The sequence below is a fragment of the Notolepis coatsorum genome, assembly GCF_963971535.1.
Source record: "Notolepis coatsorum genome assembly, chromosome: 7".
Lineage (NCBI taxonomy): Eukaryota > Metazoa > Chordata > Actinopteri > Aulopiformes > Paralepididae > Notolepis > Notolepis coatsorum.
Window position 1 is genome coordinate 149,408,163 of NC_140171.1, and position 20,700 is coordinate 149,428,862.

General features: G+C 41.9%; 2 protein-coding genes across 2 annotated transcripts; both read right to left on the reverse strand.

The window, feature by feature from the left end:
- Nucleotides 1–2,934: 2,934 nt before the first annotated feature.
- hddc2 (HD domain containing 2) lies at nt 2,935–7,966 on the reverse strand. The gene is made up of 6 exons (XM_084318106.1): nt 7,885–7,966; nt 6,043–6,164; nt 5,657–5,759; nt 4,996–5,064; nt 4,360–4,498; nt 2,935–3,781 (listed from the first exon to the last, which is right to left on the reverse strand). The coding sequence occupies exons 1-6, from the start codon at nt 7,945–7,947 to the stop codon at nt 3,648–3,650; spliced, it is 630 nt and encodes a 209-aa protein (XP_084174232.1). The 5' UTR covers nt 7,948–7,966; the 3' UTR covers nt 2,935–3,647.
- A 7,586-nt stretch (nt 7,967–15,552) lies between these two features.
- LOC311231803 (chymotrypsin A-like) lies at nt 15,553–18,272 on the reverse strand (the record flags this gene model as incomplete). The annotated part of the gene is made up of 7 exons (XM_084318428.1): nt 15,553–15,714; nt 15,976–16,112; nt 16,838–17,018; nt 17,307–17,385; nt 17,588–17,673; nt 17,867–17,967; nt 18,221–18,272. The coding sequence occupies 7 exons, from the start codon at nt 18,270–18,272 to the stop codon at nt 15,553–15,555; spliced, it is 798 nt and encodes a 265-aa protein (XP_084174554.1).
- Nucleotides 18,273–20,700: the final 2,428 nt, after the last annotated feature.

The following is a 20,700-nucleotide window of genomic DNA, read 5'->3' on the forward strand; positions in this document are numbered from 1 at the left end:
ATGAAAAAACAATACGTTTCGTACATGTTGACTGCAAGCAAGTCATTGATAAGCGACGGGTGTATTAGACACATAATTTAAGATATAGTTTATGCGTTCGCAAATGTGCTCGTCCTCTCATTGATTAGAGTGGTGGCATCCAAGCGATAAATCGCGCACCCCCTGCTGGCAACCAATGTGTTAATGAAGAGAATATACAAACCACAGGGGTTCCCACAGACATTGCAAAATGAAATTCAAGGACTTTCAAGTACTTTTCCATTTTAAAATGGCATTTAAAAGGATACAATTCACTTGTAAATACTGTTTTTTATTGAAAAGAAAATCGGATCCAATATTTATGGCTTAAAAAACAATTTCCGACAATTAGTTACACTTTAGATAAAAAAAAATATTTCTTGATTCAGAACAATTTCATCATGGATGAACAACTTTCAATGTGAATGGTTGATTTGAATTCCAAGGACTTTAATAAGCTGGAATTCCAGGCAGTGACTTTTTTGACAAATCAAGCACTTTAACACTTTGGCTGCCAGGAAACGCTTAAAAGCGTCATTCCCGGCCATGCTCAAGTTGCCGGAGGACGCTTTACAGCGTCCTTATATCAATATTTTAAAAATCTGCGATCGGATTCATATGTCCCCTCCGCTAGCCTGAGATCCACCAGGAGGACCCACTGAGCTCTCTGGCGGTTCAGGAGCGCTATCTGGTGGCCGATCGGCGCAATCGCTTAACAGGAAGTGGCACAGAGGTTGTGCTGGACGGCCGTATTACTTCCGGGCACTCGCTATAGGTCCCGGCATTCTAGCTCGTCACAATACACAGCGATCGATTGCCAATAACTCGATAAACAACATGATTTGGACGTATATACCATTATACAAGCTGGAGATGGACCGGGTAAATCTACATCCCATAATGATAAAATTTCTACTCTACGATGATCGCCCAACGGCGCGCGGAGACTGGGGTGAGTTTGAGCGTGTAACGTTACCGTCTTCGATACTAACTGCTATTATCAACATTTGACCCACATTAGATGATTGGTATAACGCTGCCCACGGAATTATAAACGCCCCCTAGCCCATCCGGTCAACATCAGATGACGTGTAGTAACTTCTAGAAGTACGTCTAGTTGGAATTTTTTATATCGCGCTGATTGCCATAAAACTATTGCATCATCAATATAATGCATTTGGGGCTATATATCACGTTCTGGAGAAAGCTGCAGAAAGAGATGAAAACATACTTATACATTAGACCATACTTTACTATGAATATGTGAATGAAAAAGTTTAAAGTTGCTACACAATGAACAATACATATAGGACTTTGAATGGGCCCTAATAATGGCAATGTAGCAATAGAATTTAAAAAGTTATAGCCCTGCAAAGAAGGGGTACTTCTCCATAGACAAATAGAGCCGGCAACCTATGGTATATCATGAATTTAACCCATGGCAACCAAAGTGTTAAGGACCTTGTGCGAACCCTGAAACCAGTCATGTGTATATTAGATTAATCTGGCTGCTGTATAATTAACCCTTTCACTGCGACAATACACAGAAGGTTAACCCTTTCACTGCCACACAACAGCCGGTCGGTTGTGTGATAGGAAAGGGTTAACCTTCTGTTGTGTGGCAGTGAAAGGGTTAAAGGCATTACTCATTTGATCTCGGTGCTGCAGCGTTGCCATGGAAACGAGCTCTGGTGGAGGAGGTGACCAGGAGGCGTGTAGCTTTATGCCAAGCAAGCAGTGCAAAAATTTACCGTAGTGGCGTGCAGTAATGCGCCTTTCATTTTCCGCCGCCCAGCGCCCAGGTCGCGCGGAAATAGGCTGTCTATTGCCATTCTCTTTGACAAACTCTAACCTTAACCAGCTCCTTAACAACGCCTAAACTTAACCGTTCTAACCTTAACCAACTCCGAAACAATGCCTAACCTTAACCATGCCTAACCTTAACCATAGAAATTATATTGCCATTCTCTTTGACAAACTCTAACCTTAACCAGCTCCTTAACAGCGCCTAAACTTAACCGTTCTAACCTTAACCAACTCCGAAACAATGCCTAACCTTAACCTTAACCATGCCTAACCTTAACCGGCGAAAGAATACACGTTAAAAAAAAATCACGTTAAAAAATATTTTCGATGGGATTCGAACTCGCCAGCAAACGAGCCATAGGATCCACAGCCATGTGGCCTTGCCAATTGAGCTATTGCTAGATACTGAATAAGGGGCGGTGACTTATATATATTGAGCTCCGCTCGTGTCGAACCAAGGCGGGATCGCATGCGCGGGCACCTCGCGCGAGCACGCCGGCGCACGCACGCACCTGAGCGAGCACGCCGCCGCCGGTGCACGCACGGTAGCATTTGTCTGAAAAGAAGGGCGCTTTACCGCACTAGCGTGCGGTGACGAATGCGGAAGCATTTTTGCACTGCTTGCTTGGCAATAAGGAAAACGCGACCAGGAGGGGATCTTTATTACAAACGGCTGTTTGCCACACAGTAAATAAGTCAAGGCTGTGATCCGATCGTCACTCAATTTTACTACAATCACTACAAGTGAAATTAAGGAACATTGTCAGAAATGTGGTTGCTCTAACGCAGTGGTTCCCAAACTGTGGTGCGCGAGCGCCCTCTAGGTGGTGTGTGACATGAAAAGGCTAATGGTGGTAAAACTTTTTTTTTTTTTACAATAAAATTTCATAAAAAACGTAAAACCTTTAGTATTATGGATATTAAACATGCTGGCAGAGTACATGCATCCATGTTGTCGTGAACATTTTAATTAAATAAAGAAATTCCCTATCCAGTCGCCGTGGGAAGAGATAAAATAAAAAATAAAATAAATTCCCTACCTACTCATGGCCTTAACTGACAACCAACAGGAACCAAACAATATTTTTTTATGCCTAATAAATATAACTAATATACATTATTTCAAATGGGGATTTTCACTGTGTAAATCATGAAATTCAAGAAACGTTTTAATAAAAAAAACTTACGTTTTAATAATAATAATAAACAATAATGTCTCGGGCGTGTCTGACACAGGTGTGCTTCATCTGTGCACGGAGACCAGCAAAAAAAAATTCTAACAGAAACCCATTGGGGGGTGCGTCAGCTAGGTCGGGAGGTGACAGGCAAAGTTTGGGAACCGCTGCTCTAACGTTACAAGACGATATGTTGTTTCCATGGTAACAGTGAAACAGGACTATGTTGTCATGATTATATCAAACTAACGAACGGGACAGCGATACTATGATGTATCTGACCCTCTCCCATATAAAGAAACTGGCATTGCAATGAAATTACTTTTTTCAGTGAAATATTGTATGAATTATGGGAATATTTGAAACAAGCATCACATCCGACAGCCTCAACACAGCCAGTTGTGGAGCTGAAATAAAATAACTATGTATAAATTGTTGCCGTCAGGAGAGAAGATCTTAATGGTTGTTCTGATAATATCAGTGGCCTTGAACTGAATATGGAAATTCATGAACTTGTTTTTGAAGTTGAACTGCAGCACCATCCAGGTGAAGAAGATGTGGAGGAGACGTGTCCTGAATCTTCTAATATCCAGAACTGCAGGACCATCCAGGTGAAGAAGAAGAATGAATGTTCTAATATTCAGTCAGTCAGGAGGGGTGCGTGGGTGGGGGTGACTGTGAGCTCCCAGCATGCTTTGCTGCGGCAGCTTTGGTCATGTGATCCCGTCGCTCCTGGTTCAAACTGTGGAGCATCTGCAGAACCTCGGGATGCTGGAAACAACCTGGAAGACAAACAAACAAACAAACAGGATGAACACAAGACAATTACAGACAGACAGGACAGACAGGACAGGACACAGAGACGGGTAGATACAGACAGACAAAACACAGACGGGTAGATACAGACAGACAGGACACAGAGACAGGTAGATACAGACAGGACAGGACACAGAGACGGTTAGATACAGACAGACAAAACACAGACGGGTAGATACAGACAGACAGGACACAGAGACAGGTAGATACAGACAGGACAGGACACAGAGACGGTTAGATACAGACAGACAAAACACAGACGGGTAGATACAGACAGACAGGACACACAGACAGGTAGATACAGACAGACAGGACACACAGACAGGTAGATACAGACAGACAAGACACGGAGAGACAGACAAGACAGACAGGCTCTGTACACCACAATGGGTTTGAAATGAAACGAGATGTAAAATCAAAACAAAACCATCAGTTTGACAAGAGAGACAGACACAGAGACATATAAAGAGACAGACAGACAGACAGACAGAGAGACAGCTGGACAGACAGACAGACAGACAGACAGGTAAACGGACAGCGCTACCTTCAGTAGAGTCGTAGAACTCTTGGAGTCTTCCAGGCGCTCCCTCCAGCTCTTCGTACTCATGAGCCTGAAGAATCATCTCCAGACGATCAAACTCCTTCACCAGCCTGGCCTCCGCACTGCCCTGAGCCTCGTACTCCTAAACACACACAAACACACACGCTGATGTTGTGACAGAATTCACCATAGAATTATATAATGTTGAGCTATATTTGATTAGGGGTAAGCTAGTCTTATAACACACTTAAAGGTTGTTGGGTGAGGGAGGACTTTGGAGGCGTGGGATGTGTGTTTCCTGTTCTGTTCATCAAGTTAGCTCTCACACACAAAGAAATAATACTTGTTATCAAGGGAAATCAACGTTTATCTCCGTCTTTCTCAAACACAGACAGACGGCTCTCAGTATAAACACACAAACACAGACAGACAGACAGACAGCTCTCAGTATAAACACAGACGGACAGACGGCTCTCAGTATAAACACAGACAGACAGACGGCTCCCAGTATAAACACAAACAGACAGACGGCTCACAGTATAAACACAAACACAGACAGACAGACAGACAGACAGACAGACGGCTCTCAGTATAAACACAAACACAGACAGACGGCTCGAAGGTATGAAGTGCTTCTACCTCCCAGAGTCCATAGAGCTCCTGCTGGAGTCCTCCCTCCAGGAGACCTGTCAGAGTCTTCATCGCCTCCTGGGAGAGGAGGAAGAGGAGTGATGAGAGAGGAGAAAGATAAGAGATGAGTGATGAGAGGAGAAAGAGGAGGAGTGATGAGATGAGAAAGGAGTGATGAGGAGAAAGGAGTGGAGAGGAGAAAGAGTGACGAGGAGAAAGATGAGGTGAGTGATGAGGAGAGGAGTGATAAGGAGAGTGATAAGGAGAAAAATGTGTGATGAGAGGAGAGATGAGAAAGGAGTGATGATGAGTGAGGAGAAAGAGGAGTGATGAGGAGAGAGGAGAGGAGTGATGAGGAGAAAGAGAGGAGTGATGAGGAGAAAGAAAGGAGTGATGGGGAGAAAGGAGTGATGAGGAGAAAGAGAGGAGAAAGGAGTGATGAGAGGGGAGAGAGCCACAGAGGACAGCCAGAAAGGACAGCCAGAGAGGACAGCCAGAGAGGACAGCCACAGAGGACAGCCACAGAGGACAGCCACAGAGGACAGCCACAGAGGACAGCCACAGAGGACAGCCACAGTCCAGCACTTGGGGACCATGTTCCTTGATTATTGCAGTTCTATTATTTGCTTCTTCTCGTGTCCATTCTAGTTTTTGTGGTTCTATAACTTGCCTCTTCTCGTCTGTGTTTCTCTGCTTTACTGATGTTGTCTGAAGGAGCAATGTCTCCCACAATGCACTCTGCCATGTCATGGACTAAGGCCAGCTTCATACACCTGGAGACAGACAGACAGACAGAGGGAGACAGAGTGCAAGTGAACTCTGAGTTAACTAGCCCACTGCAAACTCCTTGAAGTAGGCAGCACAGTGGAAAACTGCTCAAATGTCAAAAAGACACATCTGTTGAGCTTTTCCAACCAGAGTCGAACCCCCCAAATTTAGTTATTTACATCCTCTGGTACAATATGATCAAGGATAACACAATGAATAAACCAGACAGACTGTATTACCTATCCTGTCTATATAATAATATAGACCTAGGCTACCAGACAGACTTACCTGTCTTTGTTCACAGTGGGGTCCGTGATGGTCATAGCCATGACAGCCATCCTGTACATGTGATCGGAGACGCTCTCTGGCTGCGCCACCTTACGGTACACCCACCCGGTCCGCGGGACTCTCTGGAGGTTAAATCAAACACACAATCTGCAATCATATCACCAACTAAAACATCACATCACCACCACCATCATGACACAAAACTCTAAAACATCACATCATCACCATCATGACACAAAACTAAAACATGATATAATCACCACCATGAGTCCATGACACAAAACTAAAACATATCACCAGCATTCATGACACAAGACTAAAACATACAACAACGTTTTGTGTCATGGTGGTGATTATATTATGTTTTCGTTTTGTGTCATGGTGATGATGTGATGTTTTAGTTTTGTGTCATGGTGATGTGATATGTTTTAGTTTTGTGTCATGGTGGTGATGTGATATGTTTTAGTTTTGTGTCATGGTGGTGATGATGTGATGTTTTAGTTTTGTGTCATGGTGATGATTATATTATGTTTTAGTTTTGTGTCATGGTGATGATTATATTATGTTTTAGTTTTGTGTCATGGTGGTGATTATATTATGTTTTAGTTTTGTGTCATGGTGATGATTATATTATGTTTTAGTTTTGTGTCATGGTGATGATTATATTATGTTTTAGTTTTGTGTCATGGTGATGATGTGATGTTTTAGTTTTGTGTCATGGTGGTGATTATGTTTTAGTTTTGTGTCATGGTGGTGATTATGTTTTAGTTTTGTGTCATGGTGGTGATTATGTTTTAGTTTTGTGTCATGGTGGTGAATATGTTTTAGTTTTGTGTCATGGTGGTGATGATGTGATGTTTTAGTTTTGTGTCATGGTGGTGATTATGTTTTAGTTTTGTGTCATGGTGGTGAATATGTTTTAGTTTTGTGTCATGATGGTGATGATATGTTTTAGTTTTGTGTCATGGTGATGATGATGTGATGTTTTAGTTTTGTGTCATGGTGATGATGATGTGATGTTTTAGTTTTGTGTCATGGTGGTGATGAAGATGTTTTAGTTTTGTGTCATGGTGATGATGAAGATGTTTTAGTTTTGTGTCATGATGGTGATGAAGATGTTTTAGTTTTGTGTCATGGTGATGAAGATGTTTTAGTTTTGTGTCATGGTGGTGATGATATGTTTTAGTTTTGTGTCATGGTGATGATGAAGATGTTTTAGTTTTGTGTCATGGTGATGATGAAGATGTTTTAGTTTTGTGTCATGGTGGTGATGAAGATGTTTTAGTTTTGTGTCATGGTGATGAAGATGTTTTAGTTTTGTGTCATGATGGTGATGATATGTTTTAGTTTTGTGTCATGGTGGTGATGAAGATGTTTTAGTTTTGTGTCATGGTGATGAAGATGTTTTAGTTTTGTGTCATGATGGTGATGAAGATGTTTTAGTTTTGTGTCATGGTGGTGATTATGTTTTAGTTTTGTGTCATGGTGGTGATGAAGATGTTTTAGTTTTGCGTCATGGTGATGAAGATGTTTTAGTTTTGTGTCATGGTGGTGATGAAGATGTTTTAGTTTTGTGTCATGGTGATGAAGATGTTTTAGTTTTGTGTCATGGTGGTGGTGATGATGTTTTAGTTTTGACACAAAAGCTGCTGCTTTAATACTGTATAATAATGCAGTAAACTACTAGTTGCACAGAAGAATATATAGGCTACACCTAGGTTTTTTTAGTCTGTCCCTATATACTGGCTGGCTAAAGAAACCCTTAGCCCTATATACATACTCATATCGCCAAAGTGAAAACATATAGATTTTTAAAAGCCTGGATATCAGCAAACTTCTTACTTTTAGTTGTCCGATGAGTTTCATAAACTGCAGCATATTATTATTGTTCATGGAGGACGCCATTGAAGTCTTCCTCGTGTTGTTCCTCGGCAGGCTAGAAGCCCCGTTGGCGTAATGTTGCCTCCCACTGTTCGACTTGAGTACTGCACTCAGAGAAAAATCTCCATTCATGCGATTGGGTTTTCTACGTGACAACATTATGTCCTAAAATCAATGACAACTTTCCCCGATCAGATATCAATCACAAATGCCCATACCCTGGGCTCACAGCTTGAAGTAAACATTTAAATAATGTGCTGCAGTGTTGAGTGCATAGTAGTAGAGACATATTAGTATAGTAAATGTTAAATGGTAAAGTATAGCCTGTAGTAATATAGACAAGAACGGTGAATTAGTGGAAGAGTGCATGATAGTAAAAGACAGTAAGAAGGTTAGTAGTTTCTTTAATTTATTATTATTATTTAGTTTAGTAGTAGCCGTCTCACAGTATTCTTTGCACTTACTTTTTTCTTTGTATATATACAGTACTATCTGTTTTTCTTCTGTATACTGGTACTTTATTAACTCATTGGCTGCCAGCTATTAGCCTGATCCTGTGGTAGCTACTGCCACACTGTAAACGATGGGAGTTAGTCACCTTGTTTGTAGAGCTAAATCTATATTCTATATTATAGCCATGGATACAATACTATAGTCATTTGACATTGAGTTTCTTCCGGTCAAGATGCAAAAAGGAGATAATTTTGCCATCCATATGTTCCCGTGTTATACCGTGGTGAATATAAGTATGGTTTTAGAGCGGTCTAGGGTAATGGTAATTCATAGTTATGGCAATATACGTAGATTCCATTGTAGATGTTGCCGTTTCTTACCTGAACCCGCTATTGTTCCGGAATCAAATCTACATCATAGGTATTATGTTCCATCATGAATGCATAAAAGAAGGAGGTACTGTATAGTTTAGATACATTAAGAATTAACATTGTAAATTGTATATTGCATAGTAGTGTATATAAGAACCAGTTTCTCAGGAACCTAGCATGTCTTTTTTTTTTACCATGCATATCTTGTGTCTTATCTATTTTATTTTTCTATTTAATTTTTTCGATGCCTATTTTATTCTATTTTATTATTGTATTTTGCACAATCAATGCGGGCAAGACCACCCGCATTTCACTGTATGCCCCGGTATGTATGTGACCTGTCGTTTCTGATTATTTGATGGTCAGTAACGACATTCACATTGAACACTAAAAACGGTTATCAGCCCAATCGGTAAAAAAACATTGCAGGATCAAGCAAAAATTTACGTCAAATCGCCCCTTACATGTGGCCTAGTGAACTTTACCTTTTTTATCTGAGGGGGTTGTGTGTATTCTGTTACGTTTGGGAAACATGGCATCGAGTGTTAGCCTACAGAAGTAATCATATATGTAGCTTGTACCGAGGTCTTTGACCCTCTCTTTAAACGTCTGTGTTTTCTCTTTACTTGGTGAAGTACATAAACACAGGTGACGTGTTCGCACATGAGCCTAAAGCCTTGTATAAAAAAAAAACGGTTTGCAAACGAGTTTATCGTCTGTGGCTGGCGTGCAGATGGTTGAGCTTATCCTAGTGGATATACGCTTTTCATGTAGCATGCTAGGTAAACTGGTATCATCGCTACTTGTTTGTTTTCATCGTATCCGGGGTATGGGGTCATAAGGGGGTAAACTGATAAACCCCTCCCCCCTTTTTCTGATTGGCCAGGGGGTTGGACCTCCTGTTCTTCAGTCTTCCTGTCACGCTGTTGGGTCAGCGTGTCACAGGGTGGGGAGAGGGGGGGGGAGGGAGTTCCCTGGTCCCACGCCATATTTGGGCAGGTGGGTCACGGAATTTCCCCGGCCATAGAATACATCACTGAGCGCGTTGCTATTGGTCGTGAGGCTTCCGTGAGTTTTTTTCAGGCTCAATGTTGTGGACCGCTGTTATTGTCAAGATTGAGTTATGCGGTGCGTGGAAACTTTGTTTTCTGCTCTGCGCTCTATTGCATATGTGTTGAGCTTTTGGTCACGTAGCTCAATCTTTACATATATCTTTTAAATTATTACTCACGTGGGAGGTCTCTCTGGGGGTTTCCTGTCCCCTCTCTTATACAGAGCAGGGTTGACGGGGTTTCTTTCCCTCAGACGCGTCATATGGGGCCCATATCTGTAACTTTTGGCCAGCTTCCTACCGCTTGTCCCAGGCGGCATGGCGGGAACGTTATCTGGGTTCTTGTTAGAATTACCATTGATGTGTTTTGGGTCTCGACGTGTACATAGCGCTGGCCCTGGGTGCTTCAGTGTGGAACCACGCATGGGCTGGCGCACCTTGGTTGCTCATTATAGAAACAGCGTTTTTTATAGAGCAACTTGGATGGAGATTTTAGCCAGTGTACTAGGTTAGTCTCGACGAATTCTCGCTCATCTCTGGGGGGAGATGACTGGGTAGATCGAAACATTGGCGGAGGGGTCTCACGCCCATGGGGTGGGCCACCGGGCGCGGTGCGTTTATGTTCTGACCGTCTTGGTGGCGCCCTCTGTGATGTTTTTTTTTTTAAACTTAATTTTTTAGCGTTAATCGCTTTTCTGGTCAAGCATGACCAACAGAAACAGGTTGAAATGGGATGTAGATTGTCACCAGCTTGGCTGGCCGTCTGCACTGATACAATTGGCTGTATCAGAGGGTGGGAGAAGCTGGCGGGGTGGGTCCGGGTCGTTGTAAACAGCGACTCCTACAGTTTGGTCGGGGCGCCTGCTAAGCGCGGATTGGACGTGAGGGCGATAGTGTGGTCCTCCCACACGCTACGCCCTCTCAATGAGAATCCGCGCTGCCAGGTGAAAAGAAGCGGTGATTGGCTGGACGTGTGTCGGAGGAAGCACGTGGTAGCCTCCACTCTCCCAAATGATCTGACTGTGGGGGGTAAAGCGCAGCGACCAGGAAGGGACTGGGAATTGGCATACGACTAACATTGGGATGGGAGAAAATCGGAGGAAAATGGAGGGGGAAAAAGACAAAAAAAAAAAAAAAAAAAAAAAAATGGGATGTAGAGCAGGGGAAGACATTCTGAGAAATGACGGCGGGTCCGGGAATCGAACTCGTGTCCCCCAGATCCGTGACGAGCACGGCTTTCCCCGACACAGAAATAGCGCCGAGATATGCGGTGAGCTACGGGAGCTCCCCCTCTGTGATGTTTTAGATCGACACGCGTACCTACCCCCCTCTTAGGACTGGGGATGGTGGCGTGATTAGGACACGGGACTGGTTCTGGTCGCGCCGGACCAGGTCAGTTAACCCGTTGTCCGCCGGGGCGCAGATCTGCTGTTCTGGTACCCTGAAGGACTTTGTGCTTTTTCGGGGGGAAAATGCCGGGTTGGCTCGGGCATTGCAGGGTTTGATGTTATGGAGGTGTGTTCGTGATTACGTCACTACGTGTTATCCTTCGCAGTTGCTTGGTCCATATTGTGTTGTACCTGAATGAATGAATGAATGAATGAATGAATGAATGAATGAATGAATTTATTCACACACACACACGATACATTACATGTGAGTATCCTCACATTGCGCTGCGCTAAGGAGCCTGGTCCTTCTCCATTCTTTTTCGCCCCTCCTTTCCCCTGCTCAGCGGGGCTGGGAGGGGGCTGTCGAGGTGGTTCTATTGTACCCCTCTGGCATCCCTGTGTACATCCCGGTCCGCCGAGCCCAGGTCCGGACTCGTTCTCGTCTACCTGTTGGCCTGGGTTAACCCCTTCTTGAAAACTGAAACGCTTGTACTGCCTGTATAGCCGGTGTATACGCGCAGTTGTGTTTTGGAGTTTTTTTCTTGGGGGGGTTAAGGGAACAACCGCCTCCTGTTAAACTAAACATAGGGGGGTGGTTGGTTCCCCGGTGTGTTGGTAGCGGAGTCGACTCTCGGGTTAGGCCAGGCTTGACCCCGTCTGCCTGCGAGTGTGCCCCCGCACTTTTCATGACGTCTGCCAATCGTGTCAGCCTTCTCTGCCTCGACCTCTCTAGGGGGTCAGGTTTTTGTGGAGGCTGCGACATAGTGCACAGCATACCCAACGGCCCTTCCGCCGTGGTGCTGTTCTCAGTAGACCCCTTAGGTGCCTGTCTAGTCCGCAGTGCTCCGGGCACAGGTCGAGTTAAGCTCTTGACCTGTTGCCAGGATTGAGGGATCAACCTCTTTGAGGGTTGTCTCCCCGGTGCGCCGACTGGCCCCACAGTGTTGTGGGGGTGTAGCCTCTGTGGAGTGCTTCAGGGCGGCGTGCTGTAGGGGGGAAGGGCCTGCTCTTGGATTGGGCCCTGTCCGATACGCTGGCGATGTGGGGGGTGGTGTCACTAGTGACCGTCTGGTGGGGTCTCGATGCTACGGCATCGTTGGCCTCACCAGGCCCCCTTTCCGGGGGGTCCTGACCCTCAGGCTGTTCCTGGGGCTGGGTCCTCCTCCGCGCTCCGCTGCTACGGCCTTGCCACAGGGTTGGGTTCTTGACCTTTGACCCTGTGATGTTAGGGGCTGTAACAGGTTTTTTTTTCTTCCCGTTCGTTCCCTGATGGCATGTGGGATGCGCGCCTGTGTAGTCGCGGGTCCTTCTGTGTGAAGGTAAGTCCCACGGTCTGCTTACCCTGTGCGTTGAGTTGCTAAACCCTTTTCGCACAGTCGGATCCGATTCCCTCCCGTCCCCCTCTAGGGGGGTCCGGGGGCTCGGGTCCTCCCCGGTTCTGATGGTTGTGGGGGGCCTCAGTGGGTACATTTGTCGAGCTTCCGCTCTGCTCAGCTCCTGTGTTCCACTACGAGCAGAGCGTAAGCTATACGATAATATAACATACGGTTATCCTATAACCATAGTTATATGAGTATAGCGAGTGCTCTGCTCGGACTCACTGAGGACCCCGTGGTCTTCGCCTTCGGTGGTGAAAGACTTGGGAAGGTGCTGTTAGTATGGCCACGTCCCCGCTTATGTAGAGGAGCGGATGTGGGTGTGGCCAGGCGGATGGGTGTGTACATGTGGAGAAATTTTATTCAGAATTAGATTGAAAGGGATAGAGTTCCACTACTACGAGCAGAGTGCTCGCTATACTCATATAACTATGGTTATAGGATAACCGTATGTTCAGAAGTCTTGGAAACTCAACTACATGCATTCAGTAGAGAGTGGCTGAAAAAAGTCTGCTCCTGAAGTCTGTTCGTCCAAAAAACAGAAGGAAGTCACCAATCCTCTACTCCCCAGATGCATGTGAAGAGGACATGGTTCATACAATGACAACTGATAAGGAGGAGAACAGCATGAAGACAATCTACAAATCAGCACAGGTGATAAGGAATAGCATTACAACCTTCACCAATGAGGTACATGTCTTACCTGGGTATCTAGTGACATTACTGATGTTCCAGCTGAACTAGACACCATGATCCATTGGATAATGGTTGGGCCTGCTGAAAAGAGGACCAGAGTTGTTGACGGTGAGCCAGAATATCATGTATGTATGGGTTCAAATCCAGTGCACAGGTAAAGTACAAGCCAATAAGTGAATCAGCATCATTTAGGTCACAATGTATATACACTCCTTTTCTGGACACTTTTGTATCACAAACAGTACTGTATTTGCAAATCTGAGATGTCATAAATGTATAGATGTAGCAGTACTGTCTATCTGTATGTCATGTATGTCATATATGTTATGATGAATTGAAAATGGGGGACCCTGATGTAAACAAGACGAAAGTCTTTCTCTGGTCTGCATCCCCTTAACAATTGTTATGTATTGAGCCGTACTGTACTGTACCCATTCTGCAATCTGTTAATAAACTTTTCAATCAATCAATCAAAACCCCATGCACGAGAGAATGTCGTAACTAGGGATGTCCGATATTATTAATTAATGTAATATCGGAAAATATCGGTATCGGTTTAAAAAAAAAATAATAATAATAATCTTTTGTTCCCATCCATATTATGCTTCTCGGTATGGAGGGGTTTATTGATATATCATTCATAGCCGGGTTTATAGTACATTTTATACTAAAACTAGGCGAACATTTATATTTTTATGACAGTAGACAGTATTTCCTGATGTATGGGCTGATAAGAGGACATAGCCACAATCCCCTCCATAAGAAGTTTCGTTTTGAATGTATCAACAAGATGAAACCAAGTTTTTGAATCTGGCATTATCCATGTTGGTGATGAGAGTCTTGGCGATACATGCAAATGTGTGCATGTATAACCCTAATAACCCTAACCCCATTTAATGGGGAAGTGCCTCATTTGCATATATAAACATATTTTTTCTTAGTTTATATGTACATAACAAACTGGGAAAGTTGCATAGGGAATATTGCATATTCAAATATTATGTTTGCCTATTAGGGGCTACTGTCTCGCCTTAATGTATAGGTTTTATAACTACAATTTAAGTTCTTCTTCGCTGGTGGTTAATCTAGTAGTCGTCCACCTTCATTGGTCAGGCATGACACATTGTGTGTAAAGGTAAACAAAAATATATTGACTGCTCGTCCTTCCTCATGTATGGAAAACAGCCCACAAATTTCACATTTAGTCTAATTATCATTCTTATGTATGAGGAATTAATTAGATGATAGACATAGAAGCACAGTCTTGAACATGGGCCAATTTGAATTTGTAGGAGAGACGTGAGCATCTTTTAAAGGTTAGTTTCTGATGCTCATAATGAGGTCAAGCACGGCACATTGTGTGTTAAGGTAAAACTAACACCTAGACCAGTCCAGTCCATATAGAATATTTATTCATTTTCAGGATACATTTTTTTTTTATTATTAGGGTTAGGGGGTTAGGGTTACCCTAACCCTAAAATAATATTTTAGGGTTAGGGTAACCCTAACCCCCTAACGCCAACGCTATCAACAAACACACGTTAGGGTTACAAAGGCTATTTGACGAGAATTGCGACAAGGGTGACTGGAGGGTTAACGTAGGAGAGTAGAGGCAGGGAGCATGCTGTGCATCTCGGGTTGGTTCTGAAATAGGTCTCCAAAGGCACGCACACACTAACACGCTAAATATAATTTATTTCACATACAAAATTCATGATGATGATTTAAGATAAGCTTTCTCTAGGCTTTTGAAAATGTAGGGCTTGGAAATATTTTGTATTATAATTTTTTTATTTAGCTTGAAGCTGCTGGTGCTACTTGGAATCTGTGGAAAACCTTTGTGGCGCTTGGTGTGGCCTGGGTAACTCCTTATGGCATTGGCATCCCCATCTATGCACCGCCCCCCCAAATCAGCCCTAAAAGGAAATGTGCCGCAGTTTCTTTGTGTCCACAAATATTTATTATTCAAAGAAGTCTTAAATTTGAATGACTTTGTGCTTCAAATTTATTTTGTTTTGATTTATGGTGACATAAAATAGAATAATCCATAAGTATATGAATAGCTAGTAAGTAAGTATAGTAAATATGTTTTGTAAACTAAATTGCAGGCTCTCCAAATGTAAACAAACCTTTAATATTACTTTATTAGTCATAAAACTGAGTAATAAAACGGTTGACTTTATATAAACTGTTGATTATATAAATGAATAAACCACTAGCCATGTGTAGCTGAGAATATATTTTCTTTATTGATTATAAAGGTATAACCAAAAACGGTCATGGTGGTTGTTTTAGTTGCCAGCCATGGTCTGGTCCATCCAGGCACGGAGCTCGGTGACACGAGCGTAAACACCAGGCATGGAAGTAGCGCAGGTTGTACTTCCCCAGGACACAATACCAACCAGGGTCCAGGCACCAGACTTCTCGCAGACCAGGGGACCACCAGAGTCACCCTGAATCACAAAGAAAGGAACATTAATTTCACTACAGTACCAGCATACCTGTTAATTATCCCTATAGTAATAGTAATATAGTTATCCCTATAATATGTTAGTCTGTATTAGTCTGACAAAACTCCTCTGTCACAGTCTGTTGTTCTTGGTGGGATACTGTAATAATCAAATCTGATAATGTACCATATTTGAACTGAAAGTGGAGGGGAAAAAAACAGATTTTCCTTTGGGATTGTGTCTCTTGTGTGATTTCAAGCTCACCATGCAGGAAGAGGCACCGGAGGCACCAGCGCACATCATCAGGCTAGTGATCTTGTTGTTGTTATAGAAACGCTTGCACTCATCGTTGGTCAGCAGAGGAAGAGTAGCCTGCCTGAGCAGGGCACTGGTAGTTTGAGCTGAAAAATAGAAGCTTCAAAGTTCATTTCAAATGTAAAAATATAAATGTTTCACATGAATGAATAATGGCATTATATAGTGTTTTCCTAGTACTAGGGGGGAAAAGCATTTTACAATGTAACTTGTCTCCTCAAACACCAATGTGCACTGCCAACATTACTTGCATGTAAATGGAATGGTGCTCATAAAATGCTATATAGTCAAACAAATACTTTGCACCAAGGTATTTAGAGCAAATTATTTTTAATATTTAATAGCTCAAAAATAAAGCCAGCCAGTAAGAAAAACAAATAGATAAGTCAAAGTGGAAACTCTTGTTTCTTTTGGAGCCAGCTTGATAAACAGTTATAATATAGCCACTGGGGAAAAAATGGCTATAGCCCCCTAGCTACCCCCTAACGCCCCCCCCCCCCCCCCCCCCCCCCCATGATGATTTTGTGAAGACACATTATGTACATGGCATATACCTTTGATTCAGGAGTATTTGGGGTTTCAGGGGATCAACCAGAACTATTTGGGCTTATTGCATATAACGCGTCTTATCTCGCGATCTATGGAAAAAACAAATACTTTGCACCAAGGCATTCAGAGCTAGTCAAAAATAAAGCCAGCTGGTAAGAAAAACAAATAGATTACCCATAGTGGAAACTATTGTTTCTTTTGGAGCCAGCATGATAAAAAGGACACTAATACAACTTATTTGTTCAAACCACAGTTGGCTCACCATCAGAGTAGGTCACACCCCAGCCAGAGGTCACACACTTCATGCCACCAGGATAGTTGTCACCAGTCTCAGCGACACACACAGGGGCCACATGCTCGCCCATCTGGGCAGGGCTGGCCAGCTTGATGAGCTGGATGTCATTGTTGAAGGTGGATCTATCATATTTGGGATGCTTGATCAACTGTAGGAAGAAGTCAATATTACGGATAGGCTTGCAAATACAGTCATTTAGTAGTTCAATGGGTATAAAGTAATATTTGGCTATCTAGATTAAGTATGAATTAGTATTGTAATTAGTATTAGTATGAAGTATTTTTATAATGATTATTGTAATATTTTCAACCAAAAACTCTATGGCCACCTTTTCTTTGGGATTTGGGTGGGACACATTAGTGTGCATACATTGTTGATGCAAAATATAATACTTGATGTTCACCTTTCATTTATATAATGTGTTGAATGTGTATACCTTGGCAATCCTAATGTTCTGAATGTTCTCAGCGCTGGAGGCGCGGTTGTGCTCTCCCAGGATCACACGGTGATAGTCCCTGTCAGGGTAGAATTGTTACATGACTGACTTAATACTTGGTATCTTAAAACAATTAAATACATTTATTCATTTACATCAAGGGAGGCATAGATAAGGCTTCTACCCTTTTCTCCAGACTTCAGGAACTGTGTTTTGATGGTATACAGTCCAGTAAGTAATGGTTTTAGTATGAGATTACTAAAAATATAACTGGCATATACCTGACATTGCAGTGGGCAGCAGTCACAACCCAGTTCTCATTGACCAGAGAGCCTCCGCAGTAGTGTACTGCAGAGTAATAACCATCCTGAGAATGAGACCAAATCTTTATTTAGAAAATAATAACTAGTAACTTTTTCTATAATTTTTTTTAAAGATTCAGAAAAAAATATTGTACATATTCATCTGTTCACTGGCCAAGTGAGATACAGGTATACCTGTTCAGGATGATGTGTTTACAGATAAACAGGGATTGAGGCATTGTTCTACCGTTACCGTACCTCGATGGACACCTGCCAGGGCCAGGAATGGGGCTTAGCCTCCTGACCGTTGATGATACGGGAATAGTCAGTGATGGGCTGGATGGCTGGTGCGCCACAGCCTGATGGTTGATACAAACATATATTTATTGTACAGTCATTAGCATATCTATATAAGCAAGCATTATATGATTGTCAGAGGACAGTGAACAGACACACATTGAAAAGCATTGAAAATCATGGAAGAGGAGTTTTCTGTTATGGATCAAGCCTTGTACTAGACTAAAAACCATTGCAATGCAGATGTCCAATAACTAAATGGTTCCCTTTCCTGTTCAGGAAACCAACCCTACCAGTATCAGTGCCATAACTTACCGTAGGCAGCACTAACAAAGGCGAAGCAGGAGAGAATCCACAGGAAGGCCATGTTTTCTGTTTGGTTCAGTCAGGCCCTCTGAGGGTCTTTTATACAGACGTCAGGGCATCTTATCTGCTGTTTGTGGGACATTGTACACCTTGCATGTGGGATGGGATTTTAACGTTCCATGCGAGTCACAAATAATTAGGTAATGTCTTACTGTAATCTTACCAATGCATTACTGTATCAGAATGTCTGTTTATTGTACACTCTTATTAAGTTACAAAGTTTTACATCATGTTGGTCACATTATATAAATCTGTTCATTTGATTCAGTCCATGAATGTTCAATGTTCTTCTTTCATTTCATGTAATTTAATATGTGTACGTACATCAATGAGTTTTCCCTGATCAAGATCTGATTGAAGTAAGTGAATAAATTGAATGAAACATGATTCATGTTTAGTATATATTTTACTGTGTGCATTAGCAATGAAAACATAACTAAATAAAAAAATAATAATAATAAAAAAATAGATGTATTTTATTTACAAATGCATTGATAAAGCTCTTTGTATGTAAATGTAAATCTATTTTAAATGTTGAACAAAATGTGTATTATTCTGAGCTATGATGTGGGAAATGTTTGCATTGTTTGCATTGTGATGAAGAAGGTCAATTGTAAATTTGTTAAAAATGTTGAAGAAAATTTCTTTTAAAAATTATATTTTCATTCATTCAATATTTATTTGGTCTCGAAGGATCATTGATAACAAGCTCTCACTTACAATTAATTCGCGAAATACAAAACATAATAAAGAAAAAGAAAAATTATTGAAATGATTAAAAACAACTGCTGACTGTGGGGAAGTGGTTTGCTATTAACATTATAAGTAAGTAAGTAAGTAAGTAACATATTAAGTAATAAACTGACCAATACTAATTAATGGAGTTTTAAAGTGCATTGCAAAACATGTTTCTGGGGCAAAGAAACTAAACGCAGATTTTATTAATTACATTAAAACTTTAAGCCAATCACCAGAGGGAGTATGATAAGGTCCAGAGCTCCAAACCAGGAATGAGGTCATTCCAATTTGTAGATAATCTACAGTTCATGTATAGTCTGGTCTTTTTTAACGTCATGTATTTTGCAAACAGATGCCCATTTCCCATGAACGGTACAGTAGCTACGATTGAGGACACTGAGTTCATGTCCTCTGTATTTTTTCAATTTTTTTTCTTCTATGCCCGCTTTTATTGGAGGAATTCTTGACCATGTTATATTTTGTTATATTTAATATTTTGCACCAAATATGTGTAACAAATTATATCAACCCCCCAGAAATTGCTGCAACATCTTATAAGACATAATTTTACATGGCAGTGGCTATCATCTGTACTTGTGCTCTCTCTCTCTTTATTAACATTTAGAAATAAACAAAGTTTTATGAACTGTCTGAAGTTGAACCACCCCCCCCCTTTATCTGGGGGACATTGAACAATCAGAAACTGAAAAAGATATTTACAGTATTACATAACAGTTACAGTTTTCATTCCATCAGTTTTTTGCCTGTTTTCTTTATTAGTTAAACACAACTACATTGTTTTCCATGTCTGCACGTTAAACCACATGTCCACCATGTCTGCCGTCAAAATATACTTGTATTCATTCGTTTTTTCTTGATTTGGAGTAGTGGAAATATTTGTAATACAATTTGGAATGGTGTGTGTCTGGAGAACAAAAGCATTGGAATGTGTGTCAGTATCTCCATTACCAGTAACTGCATTTGCAATTTGTCATACCAGGACAACCCATGACAACTCATGACAACTTTTGAACAGATAAATGATATCTATAACTATATATAATATATTCCTTGGCATAATTGAAGGCTGCTCTTCATGTAACGTACAAGGAGAGGAGAGGAGAGGCGGGGTCATGGAGCAGCTGAGAAAATGCCAGCCTTTTTCTTTATCTCTTTTGAAGCACAACTTTAAAATTATGATTACTAATAATTCTGTGGGTCCCAAACTAAGAGACGGGGCAGTCCTACAGGTAGTTTTTTGATGGCAGTCCTACAGGTAGTGTTTGATGGCGAACAGATGCATGGTGTGCGGCGCGAAGGTAAAGAAAAACTCACTAATAGGAAAAAATGCACCACAGGCAATGTGAAGGAGAGAAACCTTAGAAGGGCCATTCAAGGGGGGATCTCCCTTCTCAGATGTCGGTGATAGTAGTGTTGCTATAAAACAGGTGAACAGTTGGTAAAGCATGCAATCACATGTGTGAGTAAGTGCATGCGATAGCAACTGAAGCAGCAGAATTCGAGAAATACTAGGAATGTCTGATCACACAGGTAAGTTTGTGGCATGTGTACACAATCACAGAGAGCCCAAGGGGTGCTTGAGCACCTGCCTTTTTGAGCCGCATAAAAAAAGTGCCCCTTTTGAAAAAAAAGAAGAAATTTTTGTTTTTTTTAGTTTTTTTGTCGACACG